General features: G+C 44.4%; 1 protein-coding gene across 1 annotated transcript; it reads left to right on the top strand.

Annotated features, from left to right (window-relative positions):
* The first annotated feature begins 966 nt into the window (after positions 1 to 966).
* Positions 967 to 19355, top strand: slain2 (SLAIN motif family, member 2). Its single transcript, XM_046300597.1, is given in 10 exon segments — positions 967 to 1680; positions 4161 to 4303; positions 11845 to 12018; positions 12181 to 12366; positions 12501 to 12708; positions 12710 to 12827; positions 12829 to 12865; positions 13091 to 13240; positions 17227 to 17437; positions 17567 to 19355. Coding segments are annotated over 10 exon segments (1770 nt in total). The 5' UTR covers positions 967 to 1207; the 3' UTR covers positions 17637 to 19355.
* The last annotated feature ends 321 nt before the right edge of the window (positions 19356 to 19676 follow it).

Here is a 19676-nt window from a genome sequence, read left to right as displayed (position 1 = left end):
GCTGTAAGCACTACCCTGTGTAGCTCCTTACGGTCGGGTGCCGAGCAGTTGCCATACCAGGTGGTGATGCAACCGGTCAGGATGCTCTCAATGGTGCATCTGCAGAGCTTTTTCGGGATCTGGGGACCCATGCCAAGTCTTTTCAGTCTCCTGGGGGGAAAAGGCGTTGGAGTGCATTCTTCACAACTTTTTTGGTATATTTGGACCATGATAGTTTGTTTGTGATGTGGACACCAAGGAACTTGAAAGTCTCGTTCTTTTCCTGTCATCCATGATCATCTCCTTTGTCTTCTTGCTCACGTTGAGGGAGAGGTTGTTGTCCTGGCACCATACTGCCAGGTCTCTGACTTCCTCCCTATAGGCTGTCTCATCATTGTCGATGATCAGGCCTACATGTCGTCAGCAAACTTAATGATGGTGTTGTAGTCGTGCTTGGCCGCACAGTCGTGGGTAAACAGGGAGTAGAGGAGAGGACTAATGTAGTGTTGTTCGGCTGGAGACATAGCTGTGCAAACCTGCTACATACAGTAAGTATATTTTTTAAATTGTAATTATCACTGTTATGAAAAATAAGTACCATATGTTTTCGAAAACTGTATAGCAAGCAATGATTATTGAAACGAGCATTGGGGATTGGAGTTCACATGGTCCCACCGGTAAGCAGTGCTTCCAGGTGAGAATCCTTGGGATAAGGCAGAATTCCTTAATGCCTTGGGTTCTGGAGAGCAAAGTAAAACTGAAATCTAGACCTTTGATAAGCAACGTGTTAGCAGAAATGAGCTGATACTTAGCAGCAGTTAGCTGAAACCACCATACTTTCCTTGTACTGTATTTTAGCTCACACAATACTTTCCATTCAGTACAGTGTGTGGCATTATCGATACTGTAAACCCGAGCTTGGTTACGTGCTCGTTACCGATGTTTCACGTGATGACGTAGCCGAGCCTTGCCTGTTGGTCTTTCATAGTTGGCGACGGGAACAGCGAAAATGGCCTCAACCCTGCCTGTGTGTATGAATATTTGGAGAAGATGACGACGATGAGCCCAATAACTTATTTGAACACCAAAGTGTCTTCAGTAAACACCTAAATATTGCTTAGAGTGACTAACATATCGTGACCATCAGTGAAAAAGAAGAAACAAAAGACTACACTGCAGCGGCATTTTTATTTTGTGTTGCTGGTGGTGGCGCTAACCGACGTTAGCTATGGAGGATATCAACTCAAACATCAACGCGGACTTAGAGGTGCGGAAACTACAGGACTTGGTAAAGAAACTCGAACAACAAAACGAGCAGCTCCGTAGTCGGTCTTCGTCTGGAGCAGTGTCAGGGAACCATAGACCCCATAGTGCAGGATACGACTCTCGCTTATCAGCCGCCTCAGCGGCGGGGCTGGCCGGCTTCCCTGGGGTGGGGTTCGGCGGAACTGGCTATGGAGGGCTTTTGGAAAACTCCCGTTGTTTGAGTCCCAGACTGTCATATGATGGCATCAGTTCCAGGAGAGCATATGAGGGCGAGGGGGCATCGGCTGCCACCTCTTTCACTGGCACCAATTCCTATTTTACTGACGCAGGGGAAACACTGGGGTTTATGGATGAAGGGGAAACTTCTATATTGGATGAAGTAGAAATCCTTGATCTCGAAGACATGGATTGTCTTAACGAAGATCAAGACAGCTGGTGAGTGATACAACACGATTACACCATCTGTAATTCAAGTAGTTTAAGGGCTGTGCCAGAACACAACAGCACGCCCTAATGCATTTGGCAACCAGTGTACCTGTGCGCCCATATATGTGACACCTCAAAAGCTGTTCCAGACATTAGCTGTCTACGATGACAACCGCCTGGGAGGTAAATCCTTCTCGCTGAAATTACTGCATAGGAATGTACCGCATGGTCATGTTCTAAATACAATAATAGCCGGCCACAGACACTGAGGTCATAACACACTGCAGACAGATTGTCTGTCGTTCATTGTTGATTAGTGAGTGAGTGAGGGGTGGTGGTTGGAATGAAAACTAAATGAAAAGGGGATCACATGTGTGAACTGTCAAACCACCCCCTGCACTTGTCACGTTACATACTCGTCAATGATATATTAGTGGAACTTGGCATTCATTGTTCTGTGGTTGTTGCTCATGTGCTTTAATTAATCACAGCCCTTTATTATTAGGCCTTAATCGTAACATTTCATTTTAGCTGACTTATTTATTGTCAAATTATCACCCACAAAAACTAGTAGTCATCCATTAAGTCGACAGTATATAATGTCTTCAGCATATGGGAAGTTCAGTTCATATGTTGGCCAGTTGCACTATTTTGGTGACATGTTAGACAACTGTCATGGTAGTGGGAAGAGAGCAGTGTGCACAGTGAAATTGAAAGTTGTTTACCCAGCCAAAGCCTATGGGGAGAGTGCAAGAGCCACAACCATGGTTACCTCCTTTGTTAGAAGGATTTCCAATTTCCATACCAGCCATAATTGTATGAAAAGAGGTTGAGAGAAAGTAATTGCCCCTATGTGATTATGACAATGTTATAGTATCCTAATTGTTTTGAGGGCCCAGCCACAGTTTCAACCACCCCACTGAATGTCAGGATCATGTATTGTTTGTTGTGCATTTGTGGGTTATAGGGTAAGGGCCTTACACAGATTCACTTTTAGAAGTGTAGCCTAATCCTTGAAATTCGAGATGTTTGATTGGATTTGTGAGGCTGCACAAATCTCACTGCTGATCCCAACTCGAGGAAATCCCTCAAACGGTTTTAGAGAGTTACAGGGACATGAGACCTCACTGTAGAGCTGATGTGAAATAAGCCCAGTTTATAAATGAGATTTGTTTTGTTATTAGAGCCATAGTAAGCTTTAGCCTATAATGAGGACAGTCAGTGCACAGCTCTCTCCTCCTCTCATTCTCTGAGAGATAGGCCCTTGTCTGCCATGGTACGGTTTCAGGAATGTTATTTATTGGCATATAATGGGCATCTTGATGGTAATAGCCTGTGCTTTAGGTCAAGGATCAGAGGAGTCCAGCTATAAAAATGATGATGGCCAGACTGTCTGGATCAGTAGAGACGGCTGTTGGGAGGATGGCTCATAATAATGTCTGGAATGGAGGGAATGGAATGGTATCAAACACATGAAAACAATGTTTTTAATACCACTCCATTTATTCCTTTCCAGCCATTATTATGAGCCATTCATTCCAACCCTCAGCAGCCTCCACTGGTCTGGATAGTAATCGTGAATGGACCCTGGTAACCCCTAAACACATGATCAGTGAATGCTATGTGAATGCATTGGATACAGAAACGTCTTCTACTACAGTTCAAGAAACTATATTTTCTATATTTGGATGAGGAAGAAGGACCTAGAAGTTTACTATAGCCTCTCTGTACCAGTTCCCTATTGCCCCACTAACCCAATCCCCACACACACACCTCTCCTCTGGCTGGTGATTAACACAAACACAGGATTACCCATAATACTACTAACTGAGGGCTTGCCAGTCCTGGTCATAGACTGACTCCCATAATCCCGGAATTAGCATCAGACTGTATTTGCAACGGTTTAACAACTGCACAGCACCATCCTGCTTTTAGGGTTTGATTCTAAGATATAGTTAGGATGATCCATCCATGCATGTTTACAGGATAATTAGGCTTATACGCACTATGTAAAAGCATCGCCATGTGGATCCACAGCATTATTTAGGCCTAATGACTAGAGTAGGCCCAATAGGTCTATAAATCTGGTTGAACTTTGATTCTTTAAATGTTATGGTGAAAACCTCTGTGGCATACTTTTAGTTGCCTAAAGAATGTACAAAATATGTTGACTAGGCCTACATCTTTCTAATAGTAGGCCTTGGTGTTTGTGTCCAGTAGTTATCTGAGTGCTTTTCTCTGTGGCTGAGACAGAGCTCACAGTTGCTGACTCAGATTCCTCTTCCTGGTAGAGGCACTTTCTCTGGCAAAGTATAAGGCCTAAGTATCAGCCATAGCAGCTGTGATGCGATATAGGCCTAAGCAGGTTATAACACTCACCAAACCTGTATCATCAACCATCATGTATTAGATAAGAGGATGTCTTGTATTTTGTGTGTGATGTCCATTGATGTGTGTGTGTGTTAAATTAATGTGTTGTGTTCCTTCAGGCTGTATGAGGCGAAGCTCAACAGCCCACTGCAGAAAGCCGTGAGTCCCATTGTGTGGTGTCGCCAGGCTCTGGACAATCCCAGTCCTGACATGGAGTCAGCAAAACGCTCCCTCATCCACAGACTGGACGTCACCATGTCAGGTACTGTCACCATGCTTCTCTACTCTCTTCTCCTTCCTCTCCCCTCTCTTCTTCTCTCTCTATCTCGTCTTTTCCACACAATCATACACACATCTAGGACAAATATGCATTTGTTTTGTCGTAGACATATGTGCTGTATGAAAGTGTTTTCTGCATTATCATGGCCTGTATGAGTGTTTCTTTCTGTTTCCCTCTGCGTATTATGAGATTATTTATTTAACTAGGCAAGACCGTTAATAACACCTTTTTATTTACGATGACGGCGTACTCCGGCCAAACCCTTAAACGGACGACCCTGGGCCAATTGTGCGCCGCCCTATGGGATAATAATAGACAATCCCTTCAACCAGGATACCATGACGCCAAATCCTCCCGGCTAAAGTAAGATGGGTTACATTTTTGGAGGTATGCTCATGTAATATTGTATTGAGCAACATTTTGCTGAAGATCACTATCCCTAAACCTGTGTGTTCTGAGTAATGATCACTGATCAGGTGGCAATAGTAGTTACGCAACACCTAAGGCTGGCACAAATATTGTATTCAACTTCATATTCAAGTAGATATAGTTTACCCAATAGCAGTTTTTCAATTTTACATGATGTGGGTAAAGTTGGTAATCATTGTATGAGCAGAACAGCACTGTCGGGAGGAGAAGTTTAATTTCCAAAAGTTGTCAGCAGTCACAGGGGGAGGTCACAGGGGTCACCAACACTGTATTGTATTCATTATGTCCTAGTTAATTTACAAAGATGCATTACAAGCTAAAAAAAATATTGAACTAAAATTACAGTTATGACAAATAATCATTACTCTCAATTCCATAATCGTTACAGCCCTAGCAACACTCCAGTCACATACCCCTAGGCGGATGGACAGACAGCATCCTCATGGGGTATCTGTCCTGTCATCCAGAGTCAACACCCTACCAGTTCCCCTCACATCCCTTCCTGTGGATTTATGTGCATCGTACACTGAAGTTAAATTCAGACTATATCAGAAGAGACTCTGGGGCTCTGGTGGGTGACAACATACTAAATGGGTATTACTATTCACAGAAGTAATGGCGGAAGGGGGAGAATCGGTGGTGGTGATATCATCATACTAGGTTAGGAGAGGATTATGTCATCCATAAAATATGGACATGACCTAATGCTTCAGTCACTGCCATGCCCCCCATCTCTACCTCACTCTAAGGACAAAGGGAAGTTCTACAGATCAACTGGTTGATACATTATTATTTAGGTGTGCGTTAACCAGCAGAAAACAGTAGTGCAGGCTATAGGGCTGCACCTAGGGGTTCCGGAAGTGGATTCTCAATCCTTGTAACTCATGGTGATATTACTGCTGAGATTGCAAAACTATTTGTACGTTGAAGTAGTTTCCATTAGTTATGTATGTTTCAACCTCTGTGTTGAGAAATCATGTTTTTACCGTCAGTTTCTGTTTCAAAGAGCACCACAACCTACACTAACCATGTGTCTTGTGGTCTTTGTTGTCCAATCACAGAGCAGATACAAGTCACATGATCTGTTAGCGAGCACATGATGTGCCGCAAGGCTCAACTTCTCCGTTGTTTTGGTGCCCTGGCTACCATGCTGCAAACAGCGTGAAGCAAACCCTGCTGCAAACGGCGTGAAGCAAACCCTGCTGCAAACGGCGTGAAGCAAACCCTGCTGCAAACGGCGTGAAGCAAACCCTGCTGCAAACGGCGTGAAGCAAACCCTGCTGCAAACGGCGTGAAGCAAACCCTGCTGCAAACGGCGTGAAGCAAACCCTGCTGCAAACGGCGTGAAGCAAACGGCGTGAAGCAAACCCTGCTGCAAACGGCGTGAAGCAAACCCTGCTGCAAACGGCGTGAAGCAAACCCTGCTGCAAACGGCGTGAAGCAAACAATGCTGCAAACGGCGTGAAGCAAACCCTGCTGCAAACGGCGTGAAGCAAACCCTGCTGCAAACGGCGTGAAGCAAACCCTGCTGCAAACGGCGTGAAGCAAACCCTGCTGCAAACGGCGTGAAGCAAACCCTGCTGCAAACGGCGTGAAGCAAACCCTGCTGCAAACGGCGTGAAGCAAACCCTGCTGCAAACGGCGTGAAGCAAACCCTGCTGCAAACGGCGTGAAGCAAACCCTGCTGCAAACGGCGTGAAGCAAACCCTGCTGCAAACGGCGTGAAGCAAACCCTGCTGCAAACGGCGTGAAGCAAACCCTGCTGCAAACGGCGTGAAGCAAACCCTGCTGCAAACGGCGTGAAGCAAAATATCTGCACATGCACAGATATTGTGTGAGAGCCAAGTCTTGCACCAAACTCATTTCAACCTCTGCAGTACTGCTCGTCGCAATGTTTTTTTTACCTTCAACAAGGGTTCACCCACCTGGTGACTGGGTTCCATCTGCCTATACCTAAGGGAAGAAGAGGTAGACAGCTGTCAGACATGGCTGCACGTCAACCACATGACAAGCCGAGCGGTCCTAGGCATCTTGTGTGGTTGTACTGTTTGTGGGCTCCTCAGTGACACCCTTTATGGCTGCTGGCTCCTTTCTACCACACCCCTCTCTCTTTACCATGGGGTCGTGTGAGGATTGTGTTTGTTCTGGTGAATGAATTTTACCGAGCAGGGCATCGCGTCTGGCTCATGACTAATGTAATACACAGGTTGGTCGTAGATTTGGACCACATTATAAGATTATATTCCATTCTTTATGGAAAATCCTTTCAGAGGTTTGAGCCTTCAATGTCCCTGTGAAATTCTGCAAAACTAGATTCTGGTCATAGTTATAACATTATACAACTGGAAGCATGGCCCAGAAAGGGACTATACTGCCAGTACCAGAGCTGTAATGCTGGGCTATATTCAGAATGTAGCCCATGTAGAACTGTGCTTTGAAAACTGTCCTCAGATTACATCCAGTTCTTCTCTACAGCAGAAAGTCAGTCCCTAACCCCAGGCTGATAGCTGGCCTATCCAGCCATGCTCGCCCTAACATGTAGTTACAATTTCAGTACTTAAATTATAATGGGATTGGATATCCCCGCCTTCTCTAGGTCATGTTCTTTCATGACCTAGAGTTCACTTGTTAATCTCTCTCCCCTGATTTTTGTTTTTCTTTCTCTCCCTGAGCCACACAATTATGTTGCCTGCTCCTCATGTGAAATGCTAAGAGCTACACTATGTGGACACCTGCTCTTCGAACATCCCAAAATCATGGGCATTAATATGGAGTAAAAAATATATCACTTGCCACTTTAAACAATGCTACTTAATATAATGTTTATAATGTTTACATACCCTACATTACTCATCTCATATGTATATACTGTACTCGATACCATCTACTCCATCTTGCCTATGCTGTTCTGTACCATCACTCATTCATATATCTTTATGTACATATTCTTTATCCATTTACACTTGTGTGTGTATAAGGTATTAGTCTTGGAATTGTTAGATTACTCGTTGGTTATTACTGCATTGTCGGAACTAGAAGCACAAGCATTTCGCTACACTCGCATTAACATCTAACCATGTGTATGTGACAAATAAATTAGATTTGATTTTGAGTTGATTCTCCACTTTGCTGCTGTAACAGCCTCCACTCTTCTAGGAAGGCTTTCCTCTCGGTGTTGGATCATTGCTGCGGGGACTTGCTTCCATTCAGCCACAAGTGCATCAATGAGGTCGGGTCAATGATGTTGGGCGATTAGGCCTTGCACGCATTTGCCTTTCCAATTGATCCCAAAGGTGTTCAATGGGGATGAGGTGGGGGCTCTGTGCAGGCCGGTCAAGTTCTTCCACACCAATCTCGACAAACCATTTCTGTATGGACCTTGCTTTGTGCACAGGAGCATTGTCATGCTGAAACAGGAGGGCCTTCCCCAAACTGTTGCCACAAAGTGTTGGAAGCACAGAATCGTCTATAATGTCATTATATGCTGTAGTGTTAAGATTTCCCTTCACTGGAACTAAGGGACCTAGCCTGAACCATGAAAAACAGCCCCTCCTCCACCAAACTTTACAGTTGGCATTGCTTTCGGGCAGGTAGCGGTCACCTGGCATCCGCCAAACCCAGATTAGTCCTTTGGACGGTCAGATGGTAAAGCATGCTTCATCACTGCAGAGAACATGTTTCCAATGCTCGAGCGTCCAAAGGCGGCAAGCTTTACACCACTCAAACAGACGCTTGGCATTGCGCATGGTGCATTAGTCTTGTGTGCGGCTGCTCGGCCATGAAACCCATTTCATGAAGCTCCCAACTAACAGTTATTGTGCTGCCGTTGCTTCCAGAGGCAGTTTGGAACTCGGTCGTGAGTGATGCAACTGAGGACAGACGATTTGCACTACGCACTTCAGCTCTCGGCAGTCCTGTGACCATGTGTGTCCTACCAATTTGCGGCTGAGCCGTTGTTGCTCCTATATGTTTCCACTTCACAATAACAGTTGACCGGGGCAGATGTAGCAGGGCAGAAATTTGACGAACTGACTTGTTGGAAAGGTGGCATCACTATGATGACACATTGAAAGTCACTGAGCTATTCAGTACGGGTCATTCTACCGACAATGTTTCTCTATGGAGATTGCATAGCTGTGTGCTCGATTTCATCAGCAACAGGTGTGGCTGAAATAGCCAAATCCACTCATTTGAATGGTTGTCCACATACTGTAGCTCAGTTGGTAGAGCATGGCGCTTGTAACGCCAGGGTAGTGGGTTTGATCCACGGGACCACCCATACGTAGAATGTATGCACACATGACTGTAAGTCGCTTTGGATAAAAGCGTCTGCTAAATGGCATATATTATTTGCAAATGTACACAGCTTTTTCTTCTACATTCGCTGGAGTGAAATGTCTCCACACATCAGGTAGTGCCCGTGGCATTTTCCTGTAAAGATTAGGAAATAAATGTGTAAAACAAAATATATGTATATATATACAGTGCCTTGCGAAAGTATTCGGCCCCCTTGAACTTTGCGACTTTGCTACATTTCAGGCTTCAAACATAAAGATATAAAACTGTATTGTTTTGTGTAGAATCAACAACAAGTGGGACACAATCATGAAGTGGAACGACATTTATTGGATATTTCAAACTTTTTTAACAAATCAAACACTGAAAAATTGGCCGTGCAAAATTATTCAGCCCCTTTACTTTCAATGCAGCATGTGATGGAAGAGTGCACTGTGCATGCAGAGGGTTGTAATTCCATTGAATTGGGGATAGTTTAACCAAAATATGCCACAAGACCTAGAATTGCTTTACGTGTATCCCACAAAAAAAAGCTAACTTTTTTTGAGTAATTTAAGTAAAATACCCTGGCTTAACTTCCCATGGAAAAATTCTGGAAATTTACCGAAAAGTTTGACCCTTTGCAACCCTGAATAGGTTTTAGCATGGAGGGAGCAAGTGTTAAATGTTGAGTAAGCACCTCTGTATGATAGGTATATAAATGTTAACCATTATTTAGGTTTCTGGGATTTTCTTTTACTTTTTGCATGGTTTGTTTTAGTACAGTGTTTTAGGACAGTCAGACTGCTGAGAGGGAGCCAGCAGTCTGACTGTCTGTTACTCCTACTGATTTACTGTTCCATCTAATCACCTCCTAGCCCTTAACTCATTCACCCCTGGCTAGCCTGGCACCATTGGATACATGGGGAACAGCTGTGAATGCACCCTCTGAAACTCTGTCCTTGTGGTTTTTAACTGCAGTAATCTCCCCATTGGGACCACCAGAGGTTGACCTCAACAATGTGTTGCCAGGGGTTGTTTTCTGGGTCACAGATGACACAGACCCATGGAGGTGCAACTCAGAGGCTGGTAGCTCACTGTGTTAGATCCCTGTCTGCTCTCTCGGAGTGTGAGGACCTATATCCTGTAGGCCTATAGGTATACTGTTGATCATCCCATAACACAACATATCTCCGCTATAACTAGCTCTGTCAGCACTAGGATTTTGGACATAATCTGAACTACAGACACGTTTGTCTCTGGTGAGGTCACTGTTTTAGATATGTTAGACACTTATCATGAGCTTATCTGCGAATCCACAGAGGACAAAGTGATCAAGAAGTGTGTGAGAAGAGTACTTGTGTCCCTGGTTAAGGCCTAAGTGTGCAGGTGGTTCTGTGGTAGTGTCATGTTGTGATCCTAGTATTCCTCAGTGGCTGATCTCTAAGGAAGTGAGTGAGTGAGTTGAGTGGACATGTTATTTTGAGAGAGGGTAGAAGAGAGAGGGAGAGAATGTGTTGTTTGTTCTATGTTGCGCTGCATGTGCTCACTGCTCATTGTTTGTCTGTATTGTAAGTGTTTTTAAGAACCTGCCTAGGGACTGTGATTGAAAATCAGCCGGCTGGCTAAAATCGGCACTTTTACTGAAACGTTGATTAATGTGCACTGTCCCTGTAACAATAAACTCAAACAGAAAGGAGAGCGAGTTGATCATTAAAGGCTACTTTCCAGTCACCACCCAGCAGTGTAAACACATCTAGACAGGGGAAGAAGGGAGAGAGAGTGATGAGCAAACGAGTGGCCCTGGAGATTGTAGTGTATGCAGCACTGCTGGCTGAGCCGAGTGGGGCTGCAGTACAACAGTCAACCGTAATGGCTATTGGCTAATGCGTTGTATCTCTGTCAGAGCAGCCAGCCAGGCCTCGTCTAATGACTCAGCTAAGGGGGGGTTCCATGGTGAGCCTGCCTCCATGGGACTGACTAACTGACTGGTTGTATAGAGTCTCTGTGGAGAGCTGGATAGATATCACAGTGCTGCTCTCACTGTGTACTACTGAGTGAATAGACCGTATTGTTAACTCTCTCCAGTCCGTCATAAAGACACCCACGCCTGCCATGTGTTTTAAGTGACTCTAAAATGTGCACCACTGTCAACACACTACAGAGGAGAGGAGTCATGTTTGGGATGGTACGGTAGGTAGTGCAGTGTTCTAGGCAGGCTGGCAGTGAGATGCAGTGTTACCGTGCTGCAGAGAGAGGGAGGGAGAGAGAAGCGCTAGTTAAGGTGAGGATGAGGACGAAGACTGTATCCTCCACAGCGCTCGGCAGCGCAGGTATCAGATACTTCTACTCTGTCTGCTTCATCAGGCTGTTTGGTCCCACAGGCCTGTGAGTATCAGTGTGTGTGTGTGTGTGTGTGTGTGTGTGTGTGTGTGTGTGTGTGTGTGTGTGTGTGTGTGTGTGTGTGTGTGTGTGTGTGTGTGTGTGTGTGTGACTGTGTACTATGTACTGTGCACATTTAGTGTTTGTGTCAGTGGTTGGTATAATGCAGCTTGTGAGGGGGCAACCGGTAATGCCTGCAATGACTGGTTATTACGATGTAGCTTGATGGCTGTACAACAGTCCCTTATGTGATGAAGATATAGGCTTTATCACAGTATGTTTATGGAAATTCTTCTTTATGTATTTTTTAAATTGTATTTGTGAGACATTCTAATGCACTGTTGGTGCTAATAACATAAGCATTTTGCTGCACCAGCCATAACACCTGAAAATAGGTGAACATGACCAATAAACTTTGACTTGAATTCTCTCCACAGCAAACAAGCGTAGGAGCCTGTATGGATGTCCCTACAGTCCCCAGGTGAACTACGGAAGCCCATACTGCACAAACACAGCTAACAGCCCCTACAGCAGTGGCTTCAACTCCCCCTCCTCCACCCCCAGCAGGGTGCCCATCGTCAGACAGCAGCTGATGCCCCCCGTCAACCAGGGTACTGTACACTAGCATATAAAGCCTGTCTTTAACTCTCCTTCTGTTGCCCTCTCTCTTGTTCTTTATGTTAAAACATACACTTTAGTTGACAGCTTGGTTTAGACCTACAGGTGTGTGTGTGTTGGACCAGTATGAACACCTAATGTGTGTGTCCCAGCAGCTCACCAGCAGCAGCGTGGTGGCTCAGTAGAGAGAGAAAGGAACCCCCCAGCAGTCAGCCCTCAGTCTTCAATAGACAGTGAGCTGAGCACCTCAGAGATGGACGAGGACTCTGTAGGATCCTCCACCACATACAAGCTCAACGACGTCACTGATGTACAAATCCTGGCTCGCATGCAGGAGGAGAGTACGTACCATCTTCTAACTCTGTCTGTCTGGGAAAAACATTTACCCACCAGTCAGTGATGCAGTGTGTTTATACTGTCTTTCTCAGTACACACTGCAAGCGGTGTATGTCTAACCGTCTGTGTGTGTTTCCAGGTCTTCGGCAGGACTATGCTGCCACAGCTTCCAGACGGAGCTCTGGTTCGTCCTGTCACTCTCTGAGACGCAGCACCTTCAGTGACCAGGAACTGGACGCCCACAGTCTAGAGGACGATGAGGAGGCTGTGCACCCCGCCTTCCACATCCCCTCAAACCGCTTTTCCCCCTCCCCCAGACACTCCCCTCACGCCTCCCCCAGAAACTCCCCCCCGCTCCCGTTCCCCCGCACGCTCCCTGGAGTACAGCCACCCCCACAGCAGAGGCTCCCCGCAGCCAATCATCAGCCGGCTGCAGGCACCACGTCACTCCCTGCAAAGCCACACCCCCCCAAGAGCTGCAGACCAACGTGGTGAAGAACGAAGGTAAGGAGACTCTGGCGCACTACACCTCAGGACTACCTCCTGAGGATTGAGAGACTAGATGGGAAATGGTTTTGTTAATAATTATCTGAAGGACAAATTATGTGATTCAATTATATAGTCTGATTCAAATTATGACCACTGCTGGTCAAAGGTCTTGTGTAATTCTGGGCCAATGTGTAGTTGTTCAGTCCTGTTTTCAGTTTTCCTTTGTTGTGATGTTTGTAGAAAAGCTGAGGCGGAGTCTTCCTAACCTGACCCGCTCCAACGCGGCACAGCAGGGCCCAGAGCCCGTCAAGAACAGCAGGAGCTTTGAGTCCAACCTGCAAGTGCCAAACGGAGGCTCACCCAGACACCAGGCAGTCAGTCAGTCTGCCAGTGAGTACTACACACATACACAATGTTTATCATATCGCGTGTTCACTCAGTAATAGCAATCTGAGACAGTCTGTCATTTTCATATTATTCTCTCTTGTATATTGACATAACATTTTTTGTATCTCAAGCATATTCAACATCACAAATATTATGAAAGGAATAATGTGTAGTGTTATAGTTTTGTGATGTAGCTAGTCAGTGTGTGAGTGGGTATACCATACATCCCTCTCAGGCTCCCCCTTATTAAACCTCTATTGCTTTGTACTGTCTTGGCTTTGATGGTTTGGGATTCTCTCTCCTTTTGATTCATTTCACTATTTGAATAATTTCTCCTTCTGTGCATTCTTCTCCTTTTTATCCAAATCAATTATAATCCAGATTTAAAAGTAGATTATTGTGAGGATTTAGAATGCAGAGAGAACTGAGTAAAAGACTGAATGTTATTTTGATATCGCCACCAACTGAATTCTCATAGTTAAAATCTCTTACTGTCTAACCACACCTACAAGGGTTTTTCTTTATTTTTAATGTTTTCTACATTGTAGAATAATAGTGAAGACATCAAAACTATTAAAGAACATGGATTCATGTAGTAACCAAAAGTGTTAAACAAATCAAAATATATTTTATATTTGAGATTCTTCAAAGCAGCCACCCTTTGCCTTGATGACAGCTTTGCACACTCTTGGCATTCTCTCAACCAGCTTCACCTGGAATGCTCTCAACCAGCTTCACCTGGAATGCTTTTCCAGCAGTCTTGAAGGAGTTCACATATGCTGAGCCCTTGTTGGCTGCTTTTACTTCACTCCGCGTTCCAACTCATCCCAAACCATCTCAAGTGGGTTGAGGTCGGGTGATTGTGGAGGCCAGGTCATCTGACGCAGCACTCATCACTCTCCTTCTTGGTCAAATAGCCCTTACACAGCCTGGAGGTGTGTGTTGGGTCATTGTCTAAACGCTAACTAGATGGTTGGCGTATCGCTGCAGAATGCTGTGGTAGCCATGCTGGTTAAGTGTGGCTTGAATTCTAAATAAACAACAAACTGTTTCACTGCAAAACACCATCTCCTACTCCATGCTTCACGGTGGGAACCACACATGCAGAGATCATCCATTCACCTACTCTGCGTCTAACAAAGACACGGAGGTGGGAAACAAAAGGAGATTGGAATCTCCTCTGAACTGTTGATGTTGAGATGTGTCTGTTACTTGAAGTCTGTGTAATTTCTGAGGCTGGTAACTCTCATGAACTTATCCTCTGCAGCAGAGGTAACTCTGGTTCTTCCTTTCCTGTGGCGGTCCTCATGAGAGCCAGTTTGATCAAAGAGCTTGATGGGTTTTTTGCGACTGCACTTGAAGAAACGTTCAAAGTTCTTGAAATGTTCCGTATTGGCTGACCTTCATGTCTTAAAGTAATGATGGACTGTCGTTTCTCTTTGCTTATTTGAGCTGTTCTTGCCATAATATGGACTAGATCTTTTACCAAATAGGGCTATCTTCTGTATACCAACCCTACCTTGTCACAACACAACTGATTGGCTCAAATGCATTAACAAGGAAAGAAATGGCCTGCTCGCCTCCCTACCACTGAGGAAGTACAGCTCCCACTCAGCCCAGTCAAAACTGTTCGCTGCTCTGGCCCCCCCAATGGTGGAATAAACTCCCTCACGACGCCAGGACAGCGGAGTCAATCACCACCTTCCGGAGACACCTGAAACCCCACCTCTTTAAGGAATACCTAGGATAGGATAAGTAATCCCTCTCACCCCCCCCCCCCCCTTAAGATTTAGATGCACTATTGTAAAGTGACTGTTCCACTGGATGTCATAAGGTGAATGCACCAATTTGTAAGTCGCTCTGGATAAGAGCGTCTGCTAAATGACGTAAATGTAATGTAAATGTAAATTCCACCAATTAACTTTTAATAAGGCACACCTGTTAATTGAAATGCATTCCAGGTGACTACCTCATGATGCTGGTTGAGAGAATGCCAAGAGTGTGCAACGCTGTCATCAAGGCAAAGGGTGGCTATTTGAAGAATCTCAAATATAAAATATATTTTGATTTGTTTAACACTTTTTTTTGGTTACTACATGATTCCATTTGTGTCATTTCATAGTTTGTCTTCACTATTATTCTACAATGTAGAAAATAAAGAAAAACTATTGAATGAGTGGGTGTATCCAAACTATTGACTTGTACTATATGTGCAATATACATATGTTCTGTACTATCCTGTACTATATCACTGTTGTATTGTTTCACTCTTGACACTGGCTGATAATAGGGGTCATCTCCTTTACCTTTCAGGGCTTCTTCTGGTTGTGGTGTGCATTGACATCACTATCCCTGCCTCTCTCTATCTGACTGCAGAGCATGTGCTGCCTTTCACCCACCCCTCTCTTTCTGCCGAGGCACTGGCTCTGGTTTGGCCTAGTGTTGGCCCAGCTTGACTTCAGTACTTTACCCATGGCAATCTCTCTGGACTGTGAATGTCTGGCTGCAGCACCCCCTAGTGTTTCAGGCTGCTATTATACCTTTGCCTGAGAATGATACTCACTAAGCCAGGCTTGGCTGATTTTTACAATGGCTGACCTGCCTCACTGACACACCCTCCTTCCTCTTCGGCTGCCTGGCTCAACTCTATAATCTCCTTTCCCTGGTCCAGTAACCATAACAGTACAGCAGGTCAGAGTAAGGGCTGACTCTCTCTCCCCAACTGTCATCTCCATTTCTCCCAGTAGCCCAGCACTCCTCCACTCCACTCCACTCCCGGTACTCGACTCCCCCTCGCTCCTCCCAAACAGGAATTCCCCCTCGATCCTTACAGTCCCCGAAACCCAAACAGCACCTCCAAAGCCCTTCTTCTCTGCGAGGTAAAAGCCTGCCAGTGCCTGGGATCATTCACCTTACGAGTTAAAGTTCCTACATTCTCACACATCCTCAGTAATACACACGACCACATTCTTTACCAAACGTAAAGCATTTAGTGTTTTACTGTGACTGGTTGGCTGTGTGACGTACCTGCATGCACTCAACCAAATATAAAGTGCCAGAAAATTTGGCAGCCAAGTAATTGTTTTCTAGGATGGTCAGGGTAGGCAGCTTCTGGTTGGGAGTGTGGTCTTGAAAGTTTGAGTGTCTCCATGGTGTTGCTGGGTCTTGTCTGGAACAGAACTCTTATCTCCCCTACTGGTGATGGGGAGAACCTGCTGAGAAACCCTGTGGTTCTGGAATGGCTTTGGGCTCACAGACCTCAAGGCTGTTTCAGATATCAGTTTCTGACCACACTGCAGTCACTCCTCCTGAACTCTTCTTGGTAATGGTTGCAGATTGGTTTGTATTAGTAGCTAGTTAGTATGTGATGTACTGTTATTGGAAAGTATAGGCTCTAGAAGACTTCTTAGTCCAGAGATCTTTTTCCATCCATGTCATCTATTGCACTTTCTCCTGCAGTTCTGAATGAAGTCAAATCTCTCCTATCTTCATCTTTGTTTAGTCCATCTTTCCTGTTGCTTTGGAGAAGAAGGTGATTTCAGTGAGTATTCACTGATCATGCTCCCAACTTTTATATATTGTGTTTGTGGTTTCATGGTGTGTTAATGTTGTGGTATTATCTGTGCCCTCCCTATCGCTGGAGGGCATGTGTGCCTCATCCATCCTACACATCAACTATTATAGTGGTTCTTTGTAGTCTGTGTAAATACTTAATACAAGGCCTCTTATCTTCATTCATTGTTTCCTTTTCCTTGGTTTCATGGGTCTTGTAATTTAATGCAAAATTACGTTATCAAATTATTCTGAATACATATTAGGTAATAGACTACACGTTATTTCTCATATGTGCCTCTGATCATTGTTGTTAATTGCTCAGTGGTGAAACACTGAGAATGGTGTAGATCTCTGTGTGTATAGTGAAGTGTCATCCTCTATTCCATCTGTTCATAATATAGTGTACTGTACTGACCCGTCTCTTGCTCGTCCAGTCCCTTCTCCCAGTAAGCTGCGAACCCCGGCCACTCCGTCTCCCCTGGCCCTGAGGCAACCTGTGAAGGCCACGTCTACCCCTGGCTCTGGAGCCTCCACCCCCACACGCTCCCTGGGCCCAGCACGCAGCGGCCTGCCCCGGCCCAGTGCAGGAGGGGGGGGGGGCGGCATCCCCGTGCCTCGCAGCAAACTGGCCCAGCCAGTACGCAGGTAGGTACACACATTACAAACAGCTTCAAGGCAAGTATAGTTGTCAGTTGATTGCAGGTGTATCAGACCTTTTTAGTCTTGCCTAATGCCTCAGAACTAATCTGTTTCTCTGATTCTTCTCTTCCTCAGGTCTCTACCTGCCCCTCGGACCTACAATGGTGGACGGGAAGGAGATAACTGGAGGGAGGGTTGCTACTGAGGCTGGCCTGGTCAGCAGGGGGCACTGTGTGGCCCTCTGATCAGCACAGAGGCAGACCAACATTACAATGCGGCACTTTATCAACCAAGATTACTTTTACCATGAATTAAGGAATAAACTATAACAAAGACAAAGTCAAATTCGTCTTTTGTCTTACTATCATGAGGAACATGATCTGAACAGCTGAAGCAGCATGGTGTGTGTCTGTGTGGAGAGGATCTGAAGGGGCCAGGCAGTGCTGGGAGGCGGAAGCTTAGAGAGAATGCCAAAGAAACCAGCTGAGCTCCAGCATCCCGGTGCCACCAGAGGGCATTCTCATCTGCCTCAGTGTGTCTGTTCAGCAATCAGTCAATAAGTCTTCACAAAATGCTTCTCAGTCTATTTTTTCACCTCCCTCAGGTTGAAGTGTTTGTACAAATTTCTCTTTTTGCAGTCTGTTCTCAACAGATGCCTTTGTCAGAGATCTCTATGATGATGCTGTGCATGTAAAATGTTCCCTTAATGTTAAAGAATTGTGAACATTTTACAAAGTTTTGTCAAATCATATTTTTTTCCTCTTGTGAATGAACTAGAATGTATTGAAATGTTTGACATTATTTATTCAAATCATTATTTAAAGAGTTCATTTTCCAAATATCCATATTCAGTATTTGTTTTCTATTGATTTGAATATATTTTAAAAAATAAGAAAAATCAAAACCTCTACTGCAAAGCTAATTCTCCAAAGTATTTTTTAGATGGTTTCATAACAGGACATTTGAGTGTTGATGTTTTTATTTTGATAACACAGGTGACTGGTAGAAACAGGCCAAAGCCCCATCCCAGACCTAATCATAACTATGGTTTTAACCTGTATCGACTATCACATCTGTTTCAGGGCTGGCTAGTGATGTTGAGCTGCGCCAGTCAATGGCAGTAGTCACAATCTCAATCCAGATCTACTTCTGGTTTGGTTAGTTAATTCTATTGCTTTCCACCATTAGATTAATATGCCATTGCAACATCCAGACAATATAGTCAGAGATATGTAATCCCAGTGAAATATATCAAATCCAACCCTTGTAGCCGTGAGACCTAAGCATGCAGCAAAGGCTTGATGTAGTTCATTTAAAACCTGCATCAATATTGTCAGTGTATGTTATGTCAAGACGGAATAAATGATCCTAATATCTTACAATTATAATGGAAAAGTTCAATAGGTTAGTGGCCATTTCCACTTGTGCTTTAAAATACATCAGGAGTGCTGAGATTCATAGGGATGGTATTAGTGTGCCAGAAATTAATGAACTAGTGCCTATTACTTTCAAGTGTAACTTTATTTTGAATGTGCTTTTTCTCTGTTAATTTATCCTCACGTGCCAGTGTCATGGTTTGCCAATATCATTTGTCTTTGTATTTCTGCTTGATTTTGTTTGGGCTAATATACTTTTAATTTTGTAATTGTATCAACAATACATTTATACTTGCTTTTGGAAAAAGTATATGCGCCATGATATTTATAACTAATTACTCTCATTCTTTAAATGAAACTATTTAAGAGCGAGGTGCCTCTGTATGTCAAGGTTTGGATTTAGTGGAACGCTTGGGCTATTTTTGCGAATACATCCCACACCATTTTGTGTGATTTGTTTTTTCATAATGATTTTTTAAAATCCACCTACATCACATTCAGTTTCCCTGTGTAAACTCACATTTCAAGTAAAAAAAAGTTGAACTGTTCTTGTCTATTGTGTCATGACGAATAGGGCCATTTCATTCAAACTCTTGTCAATTCAGGGCATTCATTGAAATGCAATCCATAAAAAAGACTGGAGCTTTACTGGCAACGTTCCAAGTCTTCCATAGTGTTTCAGTTCATTTCCTGCTCCTGACGGGTCCTGCATTGATGTACCATATCAATATATGTGTAAAAGATGCTGCTTTCTCATTGATGTGTGATTTATCAGCTGTTGTGGCAACAAATAATCCATTATCCCCCCTCAAGGCATCTCGTTGCTTTACCAATCCATTAGGCTTGGGGAGAAAGTGCTCCTGTCTGGG

This window comes from Oncorhynchus gorbuscha, linkage group LG15 (genome assembly GCF_021184085.1).
Source record: "Oncorhynchus gorbuscha isolate QuinsamMale2020 ecotype Even-year linkage group LG15, OgorEven_v1.0, whole genome shotgun sequence".
In the NCBI taxonomy this organism is placed as follows: domain Eukaryota; kingdom Metazoa; phylum Chordata; class Actinopteri; order Salmoniformes; family Salmonidae; genus Oncorhynchus; species Oncorhynchus gorbuscha.
This window is presented reverse-complemented; position numbering and strand designations above follow the sequence as displayed.